We start from the raw sequence: 18742 nt of genomic DNA on the forward strand, positions 1-18742 counted from the left end.
CTAGATATTCCCCAGCAGTATTGGTCTCGTTGCTCCCCCTCATCTTGTTTCCTATCACTATTTACTGATTCCCACGTACTATCTACTCATTTCGCTCCCTTTGGAAAATGTCGTGGGAACAGCTCGTGTCTAAGAAAAAGGAAACCCTACGGGACGCTATCCCCCAAGAATGGAGGCTCAACCCGGACGTTCTAGCGAGCCTCACGGGCAACAGTCGTCTCATGGCGCTAGACCCGGTCAGAAAGTCAGGAATCCTCAATGGCCTCGAGGTTGAAATCACCGAGAAATACTCTGCGGCCCAATTAGTGAGCAGTATGGCGCGGGGAGACCTCAAGGCTGTCGAGGTGGTGACGGCGTTTTGCAAGAGGGCGGCCATCGCTCAGCAGCTCGTGAGTGAAATACAATCAACTTTGGAGCGCGGCTGGTTTTGATACTGTTTAGCTTTCCTGTCTCACTGAGAGTTTCTTCCAAGAAGCTATTGAGTATGCTCAACGTCTGGACGAGTACTATGCAGCAAATGGCAAGCCCATTGGCCCTTTGCACGGTCTACCGATCAGTCTCAAGGTGAGCATACTGTGCCATACACTGGATCTAGTTACTGAATCTTGCCTCACAGGACACGTTCAAGGTTATCGGGCACGATGCCACCGCAGGTTTCGTAGCGGGCCTTAAACTCGGACCCGCCAAGGAGAACTCGTCCCTGGTGGACTTGTTGATCAGTGCAGGAGCAGTCTTGTACGTCAAGACAAATGTTCCACAGACTATGATGGTGGGCAGCCCGTGTACTTGATAGATCGAGTCATAGCTGACAAAGCCCCATATAGACAGCCGACTCGGAGAACAACATCTTTGGCCGTACCCTCAACCCTCACAACACGGAGTGGACGGCCGGTGGTTCCTCAGGCGGCGAGGGCGCTCTTATAGCCTTTCGCGGGTCTCTTCTTGGAGTTGGTACTGACATTGCCGGCTCGATCCGTATCCCGTCCATGTGCTGTGGGACATATGGTTTCAAGCCTACCAACAACCGAGTACCCTATGGGAAGCAATCAGAGGGAGTCTTTCTGAGCCTTCCGGGTCCTTACCCATCAGCAGGTCCGTTGGCGAACTCACTCGAGGATATTCAACTCTTCATGGATGCCGTCATCAATGGGCGTCCGGCAAAGTACGACAGCACGGCGTTGGACTTGGATTGGAGGACCCCGAAGCTACCTTCTAAGCTTTGCATTGGAGTTGTTCCCGAGGATCCAACTTACCCAGTTCACCCCCTTATCCGAAGAGCCATGGACTCTGCCATCGAAAGTCTGACCAGTGCTGGCCACAAAGTGATCCGCTTACCGCACGATCCAGCACATGGTGTCGAGAAGGGTCTCCTCATAGCATTCCAGTACTACGAGTTGGGTCACGAGCCAGGCGAAGACCTCGCGGCCATACTAGGAGAGCCCCTGGTCAAGTCTGTGGCGGCAAATGCACACCCCTTCACACACGTCTCGAGGCTTGTGCCTTTAGACACAGATCCCCTGCATAAGCTTGACAAGCTGGATAGACTGAGAAACGCCTACATCGCTGAATGGAAGCGGACGTGGTTCGACAACGGCTTGGATGCTCTCCTGGCACCCGGGGCGGACAAGACAGCTGTGCCACATGATACATATGGCATGATGCCATACACGTGTCTGTTTAATTTGTTAGATGTGAGTCATGTAGGCAATTCATTTGGCCGAAGAAAACTAATCAGTTCTCTCTTGCATAGTTTCCATCATGCCTCATCCCCACGGGAAAGGTTTCGAAACACCTGGACCCAGAGCCAGTCAAGATGACAGCGGGGTTCACCCCTGATTGTAAGTGAACTATGTCTGAAGAAATACGCCTCACAGTGTGACTGAATATATATGCAGACGACCCTGAAGCACAGGATGGTGCACCCTGTGGAATTCAAGTTGCCACCTTGTCACTGAGGGACGAGGAGTGTCTTGTAGCCGCGAGTATTATCGACAGGGATATCAAAGGGCTGCAGATTGCTTCTGCTCACGTGTGATGAGAGGTGGAGGGTGTCTAGAGAGGTAGATGCATATAGATAGCGTATTATCCAGGCTCGGTAATCAATACTCATAGGTACATACTTGCGCACTCACACTGAGTTCTTGACACTCGCTAAACGTTCAATGACTTCCCTAGCTTGCAGCTATTGAAGTTCTGTCACATACGACCATAGCTCGTAGAAACCGTCAAGCCCTTCTATATTGCTCTATGTCTTCTATTCCTCGAGATCCTTTCCTCCAATATCAGAACTTGCCAGCTCTAGAAATGGATGAAGCTATTTCCACAGGACATTCTCAAACAACTCTATGAGGCATCATCTGCGCATTTGCAAAGGCAAGTGCAGCGAGTGTGAGAAAACTGGTACTCCGTGCATCTAGAAATCATCAAATAGCTGCTGTGACGGCTGCGACACACTTGGATATGAGTGTGCTAGCTTCTCCCATGTCATGCTAAATGACTTTAAGGTCTACCACTTTCTATTTTTCTTCCTGCTGGTATGTTTTCCATCATGCCACCTATTCCAGCTCAATAGTGCCAGGAGGCTTTGAAGTCCTAGCAAGACTGTATTAGCACCAAGCTCGAGATTTATAGGGGTCATCAGTTTCTTACAAATCATAGACAACACGGGAGACACCATCGACCTGATTGCAAATGGCACGCGCAACGTCCTAGTTAAGTGATTAGTACGCGAAAGAAAGATACAAGGGTTGGGTGATTTACCCCGAGGAAGGTGTTATCAAAGTTGAAGACCTCGGCGCTCATGAAGTCCTTGGTGCGAACAGCGCGGAGGATCACGATGTAACCCCAAACACGCTGATCGCCGAAAACACCAACACTACGGCTAGTATCAAGACCAGCAAAGGCTTGGGACATCTAGGAGGGCATGTTTAGCTTGCATCCATCTTGGCCTCTGTGACGTGTCGTACCTGGTCGTAAAGGCCAGCCTCCCTGATCATGTTGATGAAGATGTGATCAGCCTTGCGGGCGATCTCGACTCGCTCTGGGGTGACGTCGCCAAGAATTCTGATGGCAATTCCCGGTCTGCATTCGACTTAGTTAGCAGACGCTTCAAGCTTCAAAGCTAGTAAGGAGAATAAGAAGCTGGAGGGTGATCAACATACCCGGGGAATGGGTGCCTGCCTACCAGCGACTCGTGGATGCCGAGTTGCCGACCAATCGCCCTCACTTCATCTTTCTGTGCATCTTATTAGCTCCATGATCGAGCGCAGTCGAGACAAGTACAAGACTTACGAATAGAAGTCTGAGCGGTTCGATAAGCTATGATAGAAGCCATGTCAGATTTGGCTGCGTCATGGGGGACAGAAGTGTACTTACACGCAAGCCTTGCTAAATGAGCCAACTTGGTCAGTGTGATCAAACTTGTCTAATCAGTGTTCGACTTACGCCCTTCATCATTCGCTCAGGCAAACCGCCGACGTTGTGATGAGCTATCTCTAGTTAGCTGGTGTTCGCTTCTTGCGCGACTACCAACTTACTCTTGATTGTCGCCGAAGGACCTCTCCACGAGAGCGACTCGATACTGAAATGCTATCAGCTTTGGCTCGACACTGCCAGCTCAAAAACGACTTACACATCAGGGTATAGTGTCCCTTGCAAGAACCACTCCACCCTTCCGGAATTCGGTGTGTTTTCTGCTTCTTTCTCGATCCTGATGGCCTCTTGCTCAAACACATCAATGACTTTGGTGTAGTTAGTATCACTATCACGAACCCATCCAAGATAACTTACATGTCGATCCAATGATCTTTCGCTTCTTTTCGGGATCGGTAACACCAGCAAGACGGCCCAAGAACAGCTCGCCAGCCTCGACAACATGGAGATTGATACCGAGGTGGTCCCTGAGGTTCTTCTTGACCTCCTCAAACTCGTTGAGACGCATGCAGCCGTTGTTGACACCGATCGCGTGGAAGCGGTCACCAATGGCTTCACGCATCAAAGTCGCTCCAACAGTGCTGTCGACACCGCCACTCACGCCACCAATGACGAGAGCCTTGGGACCAACAAGTTCACGGATGCGAGCGATCTCGAGCTCGACAAAGTTGCCCATTTTCCAGTTTGCTTGAGCTCCGCAGATGTCGACGCTAAAGTTCTTCAGGAGATCGGTTCCACGGGGGGTCTTGATCCAAATGTCAGAGGGAGTTCTAATGTAGGGCCTGGGGGGGGGGCAAACGTGTTCGAGCTCGGGATGAAACTGGACACCAAAGATGGGCTTCTCCTTGTGGGCGATGCCGGCAAACTCTGAGTTCTTGGTGGCAGCAATGACCACAAAGTCCTTGGGCAAGTTGATCAGCTTGTCAAAGTGAGACATGAAGACAGAGATTCCGTCTCCTAGCCCGGCGAAAAGACGGTCGGCATGACCGTTGACTTTGGTGATGTTGACGTCCGCGTGACCATACTCTAGGGAAGAGTCAGAAGTGATTTCACATGGTGTTTTAAACGTTACAAACCTCGTGTCTCTCCGCGAACAACATTCTTGGAGTCGATTCTCCAAGCGATCTCCTGGCAACCATAGCTAGGGTCAACAGTGTTAGTGTCATGCCGTTATCGATGCATGTCGGAGCAAGCCGTACCAAATACCACTGTCCATCCGTGTTAGTCTAAGTTCAGAGACCTGAAGGGAGTGTAGAAAGCACTCACAGAATGGGCACACCGAGCTCAAAGGCACCAGGATCAACATCTACACATATGAGTACATGAGCAGGACGTTTGGGAGACGGAAATCATACGGGGTGAACCCTCGTCATAGACAGAGGAAGGGCCTAGTAGCTCAGTCAGACCTCATCACAAACAATACATCAAGAGATTTCACACCTCCAGAGAAGATAATTCCTTTAGGCTTCCATGACAGCTCAGCGACCTTGGTGGTACACGGGAGTAGCTCAGCAAAAACACCGAGAGCGCGAAGTCGTCGCAGAATGAGATGACTAGTTTGTGAGCCAAAGTCGAGCACCAGGATGGTCTGGAAAAGACAGGGTCAGCTAGTCCATTCTTCTTGTGACTGTAAATTGACGGCCCCTGCACCATCTCTGTCTGGGGTGCTTCAAGGCTCGAATTCTAGATTTCTACAGGGTAGTAGCAGTACATACGTCAAAGTTCTTATGAGGCACTTCGTCCTCAAGAGTGGAAGCCATTTTGATCTTTCAGCGGCGTATCGAGAAGATTGGTGGGATTCACAAAAGTTGTCTTCGCGCAGAAAAAAAAAATTGCAACCGGCTTGCAAAGGCAGCTTGCAATCGTCTCGAGGTAGCTGTGGCTAAGTGTGGCTCAAGTGGCGTGGCTAATGAGAAGCTAGCTTCTGATTGGCTATGGGGCACTTGAAGATTCTTATCTGCACATGTGCGATATATCACGTGGTCTCAGTTGCACAACTGGTTGTGCATGGTCACCGTGGACATCAAGCTTGTCATGAGCAATGATCCAACTCGATGTCGGAGAACAGGATGGGGCGCTCTGAGGAAGTAATAGATAGCGCTTCGGAACGAACCCGGCATAGTTCTTCTAACCTCGAACATGGCATTCTTTATCCAGCAACCACAACTCCGTTAAACCCTCCACTCCAACCTATCATACCCAGTCATAACCATTCAATCAAATACATCCGTGGCGAATCGCTCATTGCGATGCTTCTCAAACCATTCCCGTGCCTTTTCTTCTGTTGAAGTACACTCCATGTGCTCCTCTGACCACTCCACCACGAGACGGACGCAGACAGCTTCCACTGCCTTGCCAACCTCTCGGCTTCCGCAGATATAAACCTTGGCGCCCTGATCCCACAACTTGAACACATCGGCGCGGTCGTGATACAGCCTGTCCTGCACGTACTTGCATCCCTCTGACTTGTCCGTCGCTCGGGAATAGGCCCGTCGTACCGAAACCGCCCCCATCTTCTCCCAGCGATCGAATTCATCAGCATAGATATCGTCGATATCGGGGTTACGGCAACCAAAGAAGAGCATGGCCGGTGCGAGGTTTCGTCCAGCAGCAAGCATAGCAGCCCGCTCCTGCACAAAACCACGGAACGGTGCGAGGCCAGTACCAGCCGCAATGCAGATGAGCGGCGTGTTTTCGGCATCACTTGGGAGATGGAAAGCTGCAACTGAAGGACGAACCGAGACGTGAAGCTTCTCTCCAGCAGAAAGTGACGACAAGAAGTGTGTCGCAACACCGACATGGCGACCCTGGCCAGAAAGCGATGGTTCGTCGAGCAGAGAATACGTAAGTGTGAGCTTGGAAGAGTTTGCAAGCGGAGAAGACGAGATAGAGCTGGATGAGTTAGTCAAGTCCTTCAAGAGGAGAGAGAATGTTGACTTACTATTGACGGACCCTCATGGGAGGCAACATGCCAAGATATGAGCTGATAGGGAGGGCGACGGCCGGGTACTTCTCGAGGAGATCAAGGACCGACACCTTCTTGGCCGAAATTTCCTCAGCGTATGCATCCCCGGTAAGCTTTTCGAGCTCCTCAATAACGGCCTTGTCTTCGGTGGCTTCTACCAAGGCAAGGATGTTCTATTCATCATGTCAGCAAATATCCATGGCCAGGCTTGGACATCCCTTACCCTCTTGGTTGCCGGCTGTGATAACTCCACATAGGCACTGAAGACGTCGTACGCAGAGATTTCTGTATCCGTTGGGAGAGTGGTTGGTCCCTCTGAGTGAATTTTGAGGAAGACATCCCAAGCGAGCTTGAATCGGCGAAAGACGCGTCCGACAGTGGTTTTGGGGTTCAGGGGTAAGATAGCTAGATAATCACCGGCCTTGTATGTCATACCCGTGGGGAGCTGGATCTCAATGTTCTTCTTGGGAGGCCCCGACGCGGTAAGTGTTTTCTCCGAAACCACCAAGGCTTCTTCGACGTCTTGTCGAAGTCTCGTTTTTCTCGGAGTTGACAGTTCCACTAGCAAGCCTCGCTGTGAGCCAGCTTGACTATCACCACCATCACCGCCATACTTCTCCTTCAAGGCAGGCCAGAGGGTTTCGTCTTCCCATGCCTCAAAGTCACTGAACATGTCGCTAACTGCGGCATCAGCACTGCCCATAGGGACAAGGCGAGTTCCACCCCTCTTCTCCAGAGTTGCATCCACGAGCTTGGGGATTCGGTGGAACGTTTCAACCCAGTCATGGTGGCCGCATGCGAAAACGGCGTAGGAAACCTTTTCCATCTCCTGTCCATTCAGCCGTTCCATCCAGTTGATGAAATGGGCAGCGTTGGAAGGGGGCTGGCCCTCATATGACGCAGTAACAATGACAACTGGATGATCTTCAGGGAGGTTCTGTTTGGCCTCGTCTAGAGGGCCAATGTTCTTAGCAGCGAAGCCGTGGCCTGGCGCATCCGAGGCCAATCGTTGAGCAAGGGCTTCGCAAGTGCCACTGTTGGAGCCATAGTAGATTGAGATGGGCTTTCCGCCGGCCCCCTTTGTACCAGCAGCTGCAGAAGACTTGGTACCCGAAGTTGCATGGCTATCGGCGCCTCGGCCAGCCAAGACACGCTCGAGTTCAGTCGGAGTCATGCCGTACCGAAGAGTTGCTCGCATGTTGAAGTGCTTTGGCTTGATTGTCAACGTCTCCTGTATCTGGAGCTGGTAGTTGGAATCATCCATGGTAAAGTTGAAGTTTTGCAAGAGCATTGCCAAGGCAAGAAGGGCCTCCTGCCAGGCGAAGGGTCTTCCAATACAGGCGCGTTTGCCATTTCCGAAAGGCTTCCAGCAATTGGAATGCTCCTTTTGGAGCCTCTCGAAATTCTCGTCCAGCATTCTCTCAGGGCGGAATGCCTCGGCATCTTCACCGTAGACAACAGGGTCGAGATGGGCTTTAGATAGCATGCAAGACACGATTTCCCCCTTCTTAACAAGGTACTTGCCTCCCAGGAAGGTATCTTCAATGGCCTCTACACCAAAGCCGGGGATTGGGGAATTGAGTCGTAAAGTTTCTCTTAGGATCTAAGAAACAATTAGCAGGACGCAAAGAAGACAGCTCCTTGAGGAACATACAGCAGAAAGGTACGGGAGCTTGGTGAGGTGCTCAACAGTGATGGGACCACGGCCAATGACTTGGTCGACTTCTTGCTGTGCTTTCTCATAGGCCTCTGGGTGCTTGAGTAAGTTATAAAAAGAGAATGCCAGTGTGCCTGAGGTTGTCTCGTGGCCAGCAATCAGGAATGTGACGAGCTGATTGCCAATGTTGTCATCTGAGAGCTTCTCGCCAGTCTGAGGGTCAACCCCCTCAAGCATGGCAGTGAGCAGGTCCTTTCGATCGTTAGGCCTCTCCTTCCGGTTGGCCACAACTTCAGCGGCCAGGTCCTTCATGACCTTGATGTCGGCAAGGAACTTTTCATTTGCTGCACGGTAGAGAAAGTTGGGGGCAAAGGTCGGGCGTCTGTTTCTCACACCGGACTCGGTAAGGAAGTCTCCCATAGCCTGAATGAATGGGTGCAGCTCCTCGCGGTAATATGAATTGAAGCGAAAGCCCATGGAGCAAAGGGCAAGAGTGTCAAGGGCGAGACGGGTAAAATCATCCGAGGCGTTGATGGGAGTTTGAGGACCGTGGCGAGCAAACTTCATGCACATCTGGGTAGCTATATCATGCATCTCGTCAAACATGCTGCGGATGGAGAGAGGTCCAAAGGCGGGGAGCAGAATTCGATGCGCCTTGCCCCAGTTTGGCTCATCATTGTAAGCCGTAAAGAGGCCATCATGAACACCTTCTCGAACAGTCTATTTGCATCGTGTTAATGGGAGTTATGGTGTCAAGATTAAGTCTACTCACACCCAGGACAGACTTGAGCGTCTTCTGGAATCTCTTTTCGTCACAGAGCTCGTTCACAAAGGCATTGTTTGCTGCAAAGATGGGAGACTTGCCAGGTAGGCGTAGTCTGAAGATGGGGCCTTGAGGGGTGAGTTTTTAGTTATTGAACCAATTCCCTGGGAGTAATTATAAGCATACCATAGGTATCGGCCAGGCGTTTCAAGTCAGCCAACGGGCTGGTGGTGAACTCGCCCAAGTTTCCAATGAGGGGATACCCAGGGGGTTCCGGAATAGGAACAGACTCGGCCATGGTGACGATTTGAGGTGAAGAGCGATGAAGATGGGGTGACGACGAGGTTTTTGGCGGTGATCACATGAAACACCGCGAAAGTGCGGAGAGAAGGTGCTTCGTCGGCGTCCTTTCCCACTTATTCAAGGTTCGCCGCGTGTAGCTGAAGATGTGAACGAATCTAGAAAGAGTACCCTGAGTCCTGTCGAAAGGAAAGAATACCACGAGAAATAACCGTTTAAATAGAGGATGGATGAGAGAATCAATAAGAGAGAAGACAATTGATATTACCAGGCTAATTGACCTTTATCTGACCTGCGTAAGGATCAACATAACCGAGCTCCTTGACGGATCCTCCTTTATACTTTCCGCCTACTTCACTTTGCGTCATACAAAGGACGGATTTGGACCACCAAGAAGCCAAGGCGACGCAATGCGCCGCCATCTTTCGTCTCGCGAATCCCGACCGGACACGGAGGTTATTGTATCAGGAACTACCGTAGCCGCAGCAGTTACTGCCTGCCTGCCTGCCTGCATCACCGCCGTTACATCCGTCTTGCAGCAGAGCCACAGACGGCAAGTCCCCCTGGCCAATGATCGACGTCGCGTTCAAGATTGTTCGCTGTCTCGCTGTTCGCAATGCCTCGGCATGTCCCATTTTTCGCGCGGGCGGGGAGGCGGGACACATGGGTCCCCCGACCAACGGCGCCACAGTCCGGGGCCGGAGCCGAGGCGTGCATCCTCTTCATGTGTGGCGGTGTCAAGAATCTATCCGAGCGGGCAATTACAGCCAATCATGTATTTGCAATAAGTGCCGATCTCTCTTCTTACAGACATTCTTCCACTCTTCCACAATTATTCCCCATCGGCTTTCGTCTCTTCTGTGCTCCGACCGCCGCCGCCGGAGTTTGACATTTTGTCAAAAAAGTCCGTTCTTCAAACACTGACCAACCAAAGAATGAAATATTAAACTGGGTCCGTTTCCCCAATGTGTATCAACTCCAACTCCACCCCACGACAGTTTATGCACTCCCATCTTAGTAGTTGGGAGACTCATAGCTGGGAGGGTTGTAAGGGGAAGAAGGGGGGTTGTAGGGAGAGGGAGGGTTGTAAGGAGTAGGAGGCTGGTAGGGAGGAGAGCTTGGCTGGGTCGAAGTAGTCGTGGCCTTGGAGCTCTCAGCCGTAGTCGTGGTCTCGGCGGCAGTAGTTGTGGTTTCGACAGCAGTGGTAGTAGTCTCAGCAGCGGATGTGGTGCTAGTAGACAAGGTGGTAGTAACCTTGGCCTCGGTGGTGCTGGTAGAACCCTCAGCAGTCGTGCTGGTTGTGGCAACGGTAGAAACGCCAGAAGTGAGCGTGGCCGTGGTCGAAACCTCAGTCGAGCTGCTCTTGTTGGGAGGGTAGGGGTAGCAAGGGCTGGCCTGGACTCCAGACATGGCCAGGGCAGCCAGAGTGACGAAGAAAGTCTTTGAAGAAACCATTGTGAAAAGAGTGTAAGAGTCGAGCTTGGAAAGAGTGTAAGGAGTTGGATTTGCTCGTTGAAAGACAAACTCTAGAATTCTACAGCTGTCCCGGCCTACTCTTATACCCGTCGTCTCCTTTTGACAAGAGTCCGGTGCGCCTCTCCCGCTGTGCGGAAGCTGTCAAACAACGCCTCAGAAGGACTACCGACAGGACTAGCCCTGCGGTGGTGTGGAACCGAAATGGATCCCGCAAAGTGTCCGAGTCCTCAAGAACGATACGAAAGGGCAAGTCGTGAAGCGGCATACGGACTAGCCTCATCGAATCCGACAAGGCCCAAGATTAGACAGAAACAAGTGAGTGGGTTTCCGTCTAGACTAACTAGACGGCGCCGCGAATAAGGAGGCTCGTTCGGATATAGCATTCATCCCAACAAAGTCCCCGTCGTCAAAAAGGCCCAATCTTGTTATACGAAATCCCATGCATCCAACAGGGGAAATTGCATCTGAGACCCTCATCCACTGACTCGTGCCGTTGAGATCTAAACCATCCGAGGGATCCATCCCAACTGAGACCCGGGTCCACCAGCCCGCTTGAAACAAAACGCATTGATATCACAGACAAGGCTTCAACTTGCATGTGCTGTTGGGTGCAAGGGACGAGACGAAGCACGGCACTTGTTGCCGAATCAGCCTTGCGAATCGACAACTTCCTCATCTCCCGAGATGGAGTCGTGAAGGATGATGCTCCACAAGTTGCCGCTGTTGTTGGCCAGCTCTCGACTGGTAAGCATTCGATAACTGGAATACGATCACATTCGCAATTGTGACTATGGTTTATTTTTGTAAACAACTGTCTCTAGTCAAAGTCTTTTCTCTTTAATTTCCGGTGCTTCCTTGTTCCCTCTTCCCCATCTCAACTCACAACTCAGTTTCCGTATTCTCGCTTCCTGAAGCGCATTCACAGCCATTGTCAATGAAAAACAAGTGTCCACATAAAAGCAAACCTCTTTTCAACCTGGGAATCACCGGTTATCTCTTGCGGTCTCCTTCTTGCAAATCCCGTTCAATTTGATGGCTTAATTCGGAGTCTGCTTCTCACGCACAAGCCATCAGGGGGTTCCACCAGCGCCTGAACAGGTCCGTGTTAGTATAACCGGTTTGAGTTTGAAAGGCTTCATACAGAAGTTCGTATTTTCATGAATATCTCCAACGAGTGTCCCCTGGCTTCATACGACGTACCGAGGGGCGCTAACCTCACGTTTCAGGAAGCACAGCTCATGTTGCTTGATGCCACACTTAACCTTCTTCAGCTAAAAGGTGTGAATGGATAACCAGGGGTAACTCGTATAGATCTGTAGACGTCTACTGCTTACCCAGACGAAAGGTAAGGGCCAATATCCGACAGCATTTGTTCACCATCCTGGGTTTCACACTATACTCTGGCATATACTAATCATGGACATTCATGTCAAGAATCAGGACAATGGCAATCTTCGTTTCAATGTGGGTATCCCTAATCTTGACTCATTCATTCAACCCACCACCAATGCCGCTCACGGCTCACTTCCAAGCCTATCCGCTCCCTGTTCCTGTCCTGTCGACCCTCTAACATAATTCTCTATCCCATACATAAAACCAACAGGGGGTCTGTTCTCTTTCTTCAGGCCCCTCTCCAAAAGTCCCAAGCCTCGTGGCCGAGCCGTCTAGGAACGTGGCACTGAAGTGCCGAGTCTCAACGACTACCCTCATCGGGTGTTGTACTGCCCCGAATCCCCGTCAACCAGAGAATGCGAAAAATTAGTTCATCTGGAATCGCATCCAGAGCAATTCCTAAACGGAAGGGCGATTCATAGCCCTACTGTCGTCTTCCGTCGCGCGACGACCCATTACCGGAGCCGCTGCCGAACCGATCACGGAGCCAGCTTATGGGCCCGTGGCCTTGCCGCCGTTGATCCGAATCTTCCGTCCGCCGACTACTCTCTGAAGGACTTCTCTGCCTCATCCGTGCTCCATGCTCACCAGGAGCCGTCGCTCGGGGGCTCGTGGGAGAGTGCGAGCTACGCCTCTGCATACGAGAAGTATCGTAACTGAATCCGGATGATGTTCCCCGGTCACGATCTCGGTCACGATCACGCTCCCGCTCTCGTTGCATCGACGAGATGTTCCGTAAAGCCTCGTTGAGACGACTTTGACTCTGGCTTGGAGGGCGTGAGTATCGAACAGGCCTTGTCGGGGGACCACCAGCATTCTCAGCGGATCCTCCCCAGCCGGGTGAGCCTCCAGAAAACCAACCCGAACCTCCTCCAAATCCAGGGGAGGATCCAAATGGACTCGGCCGACCTGAGCTCTGTCCCGATGGCGGTCCCTGAGGTCGGTTACTGCTATTGTTGCCACTATTGTTGTTGTTGTTGCTTGCGTTATTGTTGTTGCCGCTGCGATTATTCTTTTCGATCGGAGTACGGCAAATCGGACAAGTGTTGTGCTCCTTCAACCATAGAACAACGCAATCCTCGTGGAACCAATGCTTACATGGCAGGAATGTAGCCATGTCACCCTCCTTCATCTCATCAATGCAGATGGTACATTCTGCCTTTCCCTCGGTTCCCAGCATTTCCTTATTCACTGGTTTCCGCTCCAAGTTCCTGAGAGCTTCTTCTGTGGCTGGCGGGGCGGCATTTGACTGAGGGTTTGCCTCCATCAGTCCGGTAATGATCCGATCCAGAGCCTCTTGAGAGTAGACAGCATCGCCAGCCATAGCATTTGCGGGGTTGAGTAGGCTTAGAATGTCGTGCAGGCTTCGAGCGAATCCAGGAGGTGGTCCTCCCCCAGGCCCCTCATCGCCTCCTTGGTTGACTTCACCCGGTGGCCCAATATCACGCATCATATTTGAGAAGAGCCTGGCACGTTGGTTAGCTCCTAATGCCATGGTGACAGCCATGACCCGTAGGCCGTTTGGTCCCTGGGGGCGACTTGGAGGGGGTTCTGCGTACGCTTGGAATGGGTCGGCGCCTGGCATGGGACCGCCTCGTGATCCGTGGATCGGTCCTGACACAATGGTCACAGATGTTGTGCCGCCCCCAAAGGGCCCAGAAGTAAATGTTGTCCGGTGTATGCGGGGTGCAAAGGGGTCATGATCACCAGGTCGTTCACCGGGACTTGAAGGAAATGAGCCACCGGGCCCACCAGGTCTTCGAGAGGGAGCAAACCCTTGAATCATGTCGAGGAAACGCTCGAAAACTGGATCGACTGCAGGGTTATGGTGGTGCTGGTCCGTACCATCCCGAACACTGCGCCGAAAGGCAAAGCCGTGCGGTCCGAGGTGTTCATCGATATTGCCCTCTTCCGGATCGGAGTCGTCATCGTGGTATCGATAGGGGCCAATTTCAGGCGATGTAGAGGCGGAAGAGCGGTGTTCAAGGTCGCGAGGATCGTTCTCGGGATCGATCTGGGCATTCAGTGAGCAGTCTGGACAGTGCAGCAAGGACGGGAAGCATACAATCTCGGTGATCTCCCCATGACATTCCGGACACGTCAAGCCGTGCTCGTCACGATACCACTCGTTGGAGCAGGCGTGGCAGAATACAACCTCGCGGCCTGCGGTTGCATCGAGATGGCCATGGTGGTCGCCTTGCGAAGACATCTGCGCTTGGCTGCGTTGGTACGCAGTCAAGGCACTCAAACCAAGGCCGACAGCAAGGCCGGCGAGGCGAAAAGCGCGAGAAGCCAGACTGAAAGATGAAGTTGCGAATCGAGTACCAAAATGGATGGAAGCTGGGCGTGGTGAGAGCAGTCGCAATAGGTCTTGCGTAAGTCGATGGTTGAGAAGCGTCGGGGATTAGTAACGCAGGTCGGAGAAAGGGTATCGGTTCATAAGGCGGGGAAAGTAGTATCGAGGAATTAAGAAGGTGATATAGGTGAGTAAGAAAGGGTATTAAAAGATGCGATTTCCAGTCCAGAGAGGGCTGCCAGAGCGTTGAGGTGTAGTCGACGTAAGGTTGGAAACGGTGATGTTAGAGCGGTGGCGAGGAGGCGACCCAAGCAGGTAAAGGTGCCAGTGAGTGATGTGCTGCCCCAAGACCCAGATGAGCTAAGACAGGCTAAAGCTAGGACATGGATTCCCGCAGACACAACAAGAGGTGCTGCAGGATGTGCAAGGTGTGTAGAGATGGAGGAAGATCCCAATACTTTTGTAGGAGGAGAGAGAGAAACGAAATGATAGGTGGTATCAAGCTTTTAGGTATTTGGTGATCAAGTTGTTTGGAAGACAATGGATGCCGGAGGAAGATCGGAGCCTCGTTTCGTTTTAGAGATGACGACGAGCCTGAGGTTTCCCCGCGCATGGACCTTCAAAGTAGAGCAAACGAAGTGAGGCCACGGTCAACAAGACAACAGCCCTGCAAATACTGCAGGTGTTTAGTTTGAGGTGAAGAGAGGGGGGAATTGCACATAAAACCTCGCTTCAGTAAGCAACCAACGAGGCAGCTTCTACGAATCCATGACGGCGGAGCAAACGGGTTCTAGATTGATGCCGTCGGGTGCCGTCTACCACACAGTTCGCCTACTGCCAGCTGGTGTACCGAGCTTGGGGGGCCGGTAGTACCTCAGTGGCAGCGGGACAAAGTGGGGGAGGACAGCTTAATCCTTGCCTCGACAAAGTACCCCTGGACCCTGAGACTTGTACCTGTCCTGGTTCGTCCAAGTGGTTCACTGTGGTTGCTCTGCACTGCCCCCCCACCATGATTTGTCTTGAAAGGAGCCTCACGGCCCAATGATTCACAGCCGACCTCTGCTAGTTTCTTCGGTGTCATGTGCAAGGCTCTGCATGAATGAGTGATTATCGGGCATATGCAGTGCCTAAGGCACTCTACCTGGGCGCGCAAGATGGGCTATGCCGGAACATGCACAAGGCTATGGCTTCCCGTTATCGCGAGGTGCATTAGATAGTCGGGCTGGATTTCAGTTTGGTGTAACAGTTGGGAGTTGGGCAATCAGAGTTACAACTTCCGAGGGTGTCTAGGATATCCAGATGACGCAGCAAGGACTCTACTCAGTATTCGCGTTCAAAGTTTAGACATCAGTACATTAATGGGTTGTTTGGTCATTGTCCATAGAATCAATTTGAATCCAATCTAGATGGCGCTATAACAAGCCAGAGTTGCCCTCCATCTTGTTCTGTTCCTCACTTGACTGATCAGTATCTAAATCCACTACGTCAGAAACAAGAGTATACTTCCTGCAGTGACCATCTCCCATAAGGCTGTCCAATAATCATTTCATATGTAAGGCTGTTTGTTGTTCAAGTGGCTTGGGGGCTTGTTCGTAGATTTCCTCAAGTTACAAATGGATGGTTGTGGATGTCATCCAACACTGGTAGGCTATGCCTGATAATACGCCGTACACCATAAAGACAATAGATCCTTAGTTCAAGATGAGCACAGAAAACACGTTCCGTGAAAGTGGCTAATTCTCCAATTCACAATCTTAGCATCACTACAGCCGCCAACTATGCCTTGAATCTGCCTTGCAAATCTATTTCCCTTACAAGCGGATGGTTGCTGAGATTCTCATGAGGGTTACATTGAAACACACTTTGTGAGTACTTGTGCAAGGAGCGCTGTTTGCATCTCGGCACTTGATTTCGAGGGAGGGCTGCAGAAGTGTAAGTAGTGAGGCATTGTACCATACTTCAAAGCCAACATCTGCAGAAATGGATATCAGCCCCAACTCTTGTAGTCAAGTCAGTAAAGGAGAAAGTGCATCTCAATCTCAATACTCGAGATGAACGTGAAGAGCTCAGGGCAAATTGTGTGCCAATGCCAAAGCAATCGTCGCGGAAATGAGACGGCTATACGCGCCACTATAAGCACATTTAGAGATGCTCTGATTTGCCCATCAACTCGGTGACAGAAAAGCGATTCTACGAGCAGTTGGCCTCAAAACGGAGTGATTCGTAGTCTAAGATGAGATCCAGCAAGGATATTGACTGTTCAATGGCATTTGTTCAGTTAGTCAAGCCCAGCCGGAGGCTCTACAAGCGAGATTGTCAGTCAGCCATGACTAACTGTCGTAATTCAGGGAAACATCACAGAAGAACCACAACACAAGAGCTTCTCTTTCAAAACATGAGGTTATTCATCTGCCGCGGGAATTTATACACAGTATCTTTATATCCGGCCTCTAAGAGCTCTTTTCCGCCTTCTCCGCATCCTCCTTGTCCCATTGAACCAGCTGCTTCGACCAGCTACACCCATCACGTCAGTATCCTTGAGAGTAAAAGCTCGTCGATCGAGCCGTGAAGGGGTTCGAAACATACCGTCGGCTGGCGTACCACTGTCCGGGCTCGGGCCTGTGCGCCCAGGTTTCTCGCTCGGCGCTGAACTTCCAGGTCACGGCGACGATGCCGGCCATGACGACGCCGGCAATTATAGTGTTGCCTCGCCAGTTGGAAGGCTGCGCGTACCAACCACCGGCCGGGGACCAGACGTGCTTGGGGTAGCTGTTGGGAATGGGGTCAGAATCGCTCGATCTCGGTGTCGTCGTTCAGTCAACTTACGGGACTTTTCCGCCGCCGCCCTGGATTAATTGTCAGCGCCATATCACCGGTCTAGATGAGGAGTTTACATACCATCTTGAATCAATTGACAATGAACGTTGAGAAAAGGGTTAGAGAGCGCAATTGCGACGTTGGATTGGTTGTCGTGAGGTCCCGGTTCGACAGATGAGGTCCCGTCAAGGCTGGCCCGCGGCCCGCCCAGGCGAGACTCACCCGGGCCGGAAGTTATTCCGGAGCACCACACCCCCGGCTGAACCCACGCTCACACGACTCCAGTCGAGGCTTTGGTGCCCGCAGAAGTTTTTCGGAAGTTCGACGCCCACGCTCCCGGCCCTTCGACCGCTCTCCGCGACAAACCACAGATCCGACCAAACCTACAAACGCCGGGAATTGGGAATTCTGGGACAGAGGGAATTCTTCTGGCTCGATGAAGCGGGTACGGCTCGATCAATGGGGCGGCCAATTGCTGCGTGCCCGCTCCGGCGCCGCCATGGCGAGACCGGCGGCGAGGCAACCCTTCGTCCTCTCGGCCTTGACGACAACGACACCCACGACCACTACGACTAGACGTCAGGCCTCCTCGGTTGCCGCATCGCACGATATCATCGACGACATCCCCATTGACCCCCAGGCGCGCACATCCCTCCCCTCTCCTGCCCCTCAGCGCGCCGCAGAGTCCGCAAAGCTCGCGGCCCTCCATGCCCGGTTATCCCTCTCCAGCAAGATCCCCTTGGAGACTCTCGCCCGGGCCCTCGTCGTCCCCTCCGCCGACAAGAACCCCAGCTTCAACAACTCCAACCTCGCCTTCCTCGGAAGCACATTCATCAACTACCATGTCCTCGAGTATCTGGTGTGCAAGTGGCCTCGTCTGCCCATGTCCCTCCTCTACGAGGCCCTGCGGGCATACGCCGGCAAGGAGTCTCTCCACCAAATAGCCCGCCGCTGGGGTGTCGAGGCCGCCGCCGCACCTGGTGAAGAGGTCGACCCAGGCCTGCTGCAGTGGAAGCCGGAGGCGTCGGGTCTGCAGACTCGATGGGGCTACGTCCGCGCCAATTCTGATATCACGGATCGATATGTGGAACGTCGCGGCATTAGCAGCCGAGTGGTGCTCGACGATGAGTTCGGAGACATGGTGGCCATGCCCAAGACGGGCGAGGAGGGCTACAAATACTACCAGCACGAGGCATATGCCTCGTTTGTCCAGGCCGTTGTCGGCGCCATCTACACCCACTGCGGCCGTGATGCCACCCGCGACTTTGTCAAGTCCCACATCCTCTCCCGGGACGTTGACGTCTCCTCCATGTTCCAATTCCAGCTGCCCACACGTGAGCTCGCCATGCTCTGCGCACGAGAGGGCTTCGAGGCCCCCATCGCCCGCCTTGAAAGTGAGACAGGTCGTCTCTCACGAACCCCCGTCTTCGTCGTCGGTGTCTACAGTGGCCCTGAGAAGCTCGGTGAGGGCTCAGGCCCCAGCCTTGACATCGCCAGATGGAACGCCTCAATGAACGCCCTCAAGGCGTGGTACCTGTACAGCCCCAGCAACAAGGTGCGGGTACCGAGCGACATGCTCGAGGAGGGCGCCAAGCCCTGGAAGGCACCTCACATTGATATCGGAGAGATCATCTAAGCTTGAGA

The 18742-nt window shown here is 52.4% G+C and overlaps 7 protein-coding genes across 7 annotated transcripts; 2 read left to right on the plus strand and 5 right to left on the minus strand.

The window, feature by feature from the left end:
- Window positions 1-107: 107 nt before the first annotated feature.
- NECHADRAFT_50163 (uncharacterized protein) lies at window positions 108-2035 on the plus strand (the record flags this gene model as incomplete). The annotated part of the gene is made up of 6 exons (XM_003039826.1): window positions 108-389; window positions 442-564; window positions 617-769; window positions 825-1691; window positions 1751-1838; window positions 1896-2035. The coding sequence occupies 6 exons, from the start codon at window positions 108-110 to the stop codon at window positions 2033-2035; spliced, it is 1653 nt and encodes a 550-aa protein (XP_003039872.1).
- A 182-nt stretch (window positions 2036-2217) lies between these two features.
- NECHADRAFT_64031 (uncharacterized protein) lies at window positions 2218-5222 on the minus strand. The gene is made up of 18 exons (XM_003040029.1): window positions 5148-5222; window positions 4873-5020; window positions 4788-4820; window positions 4699-4738; window positions 4632-4640; window positions 4509-4573; window positions 4232-4458; window positions 3790-4177; window positions 3632-3740; window positions 3537-3580; window positions 3445-3488; window positions 3376-3387; window positions 3292-3318; window positions 3162-3235; window positions 2967-3081; window positions 2761-2913; window positions 2650-2708; window positions 2218-2592 (listed from the first exon to the last, which is right to left on the minus strand). Exons 1-18 carry the CDS (start codon window positions 5190-5192, stop codon window positions 2556-2558), a joined length of 1629 nt encoding a protein of 542 aa, XP_003040075.1. The 5' UTR covers window positions 5193-5222; the 3' UTR covers window positions 2218-2555.
- A 423-nt stretch (window positions 5223-5645) lies between these two features.
- On the minus strand, window positions 5646-9115 carry NECHADRAFT_85746 (uncharacterized protein; the record flags this gene model as incomplete). The annotated part of the gene is made up of 6 exons (XM_003040030.1): window positions 5646-6324; window positions 6374-6570; window positions 6621-8000; window positions 8052-8774; window positions 8827-8945; window positions 9004-9115. The coding sequence occupies 6 exons, from the start codon at window positions 9113-9115 to the stop codon at window positions 5646-5648; spliced, it is 3210 nt and encodes a 1069-aa protein (XP_003040076.1).
- Window positions 9116-9866: 751 nt separating this feature from the next.
- NECHADRAFT_123230 (uncharacterized protein) lies at window positions 9867-10622 on the minus strand. The gene has a single exon (XM_003040031.1). The coding sequence runs from the start codon at window positions 10570-10572 to the stop codon at window positions 10132-10134; it is 441 nt and encodes a 146-aa protein (XP_003040077.1). The 5' UTR covers window positions 10573-10622; the 3' UTR covers window positions 9867-10131.
- A 1787-nt stretch (window positions 10623-12409) lies between these two features.
- NECHADRAFT_85748 (uncharacterized protein) lies at window positions 12410-14172 on the minus strand (the record flags this gene model as incomplete). The annotated part of the gene is made up of 2 exons (XM_003040032.1): window positions 12410-14019; window positions 14109-14172. 2 exons carry the CDS (start codon window positions 14170-14172, stop codon window positions 12410-12412), a joined length of 1674 nt encoding a protein of 557 aa, XP_003040078.1.
- Window positions 14173-16664: 2492 nt separating this feature from the next.
- On the minus strand, window positions 16665-17229 carry NECHADRAFT_102864 (uncharacterized protein). Its single transcript, XM_003040033.1, has 4 exons — window positions 17180-17229; window positions 17108-17127; window positions 16868-17050; window positions 16665-16795 (listed from the first exon to the last, which is right to left on the minus strand). Exons 1-4 carry the CDS (start codon window positions 17180-17182, stop codon window positions 16732-16734), a joined length of 270 nt encoding a protein of 89 aa, XP_003040079.1. The 5' UTR covers window positions 17183-17229; the 3' UTR covers window positions 16665-16731.
- Window positions 17230-17534: 305 nt separating this feature from the next.
- Window positions 17535-18734, plus strand: NECHADRAFT_50384 (mitochondrial 54S ribosomal protein YmL3; the record flags this gene model as incomplete). Its single annotated transcript, XM_003039827.1, has 2 exons — window positions 17535-17690; window positions 17739-18734. The coding sequence occupies 2 exons, from the start codon at window positions 17535-17537 to the stop codon at window positions 18732-18734; spliced, it is 1152 nt and encodes a 383-aa protein (XP_003039873.1).
- Between the last annotated feature and the right edge of the window lie 8 nt (window positions 18735-18742).

This window comes from Fusarium vanettenii, assembly GCF_000151355.1.
Source record: "Fusarium vanettenii 77-13-4 chromosome 10 genomic scaffold NECHAsca_82_chr10_2_0, whole genome shotgun sequence".
NCBI classification, from domain to species: Eukaryota; Fungi; Ascomycota; class Sordariomycetes; order Hypocreales; family Nectriaceae; genus Fusarium; species Fusarium vanettenii.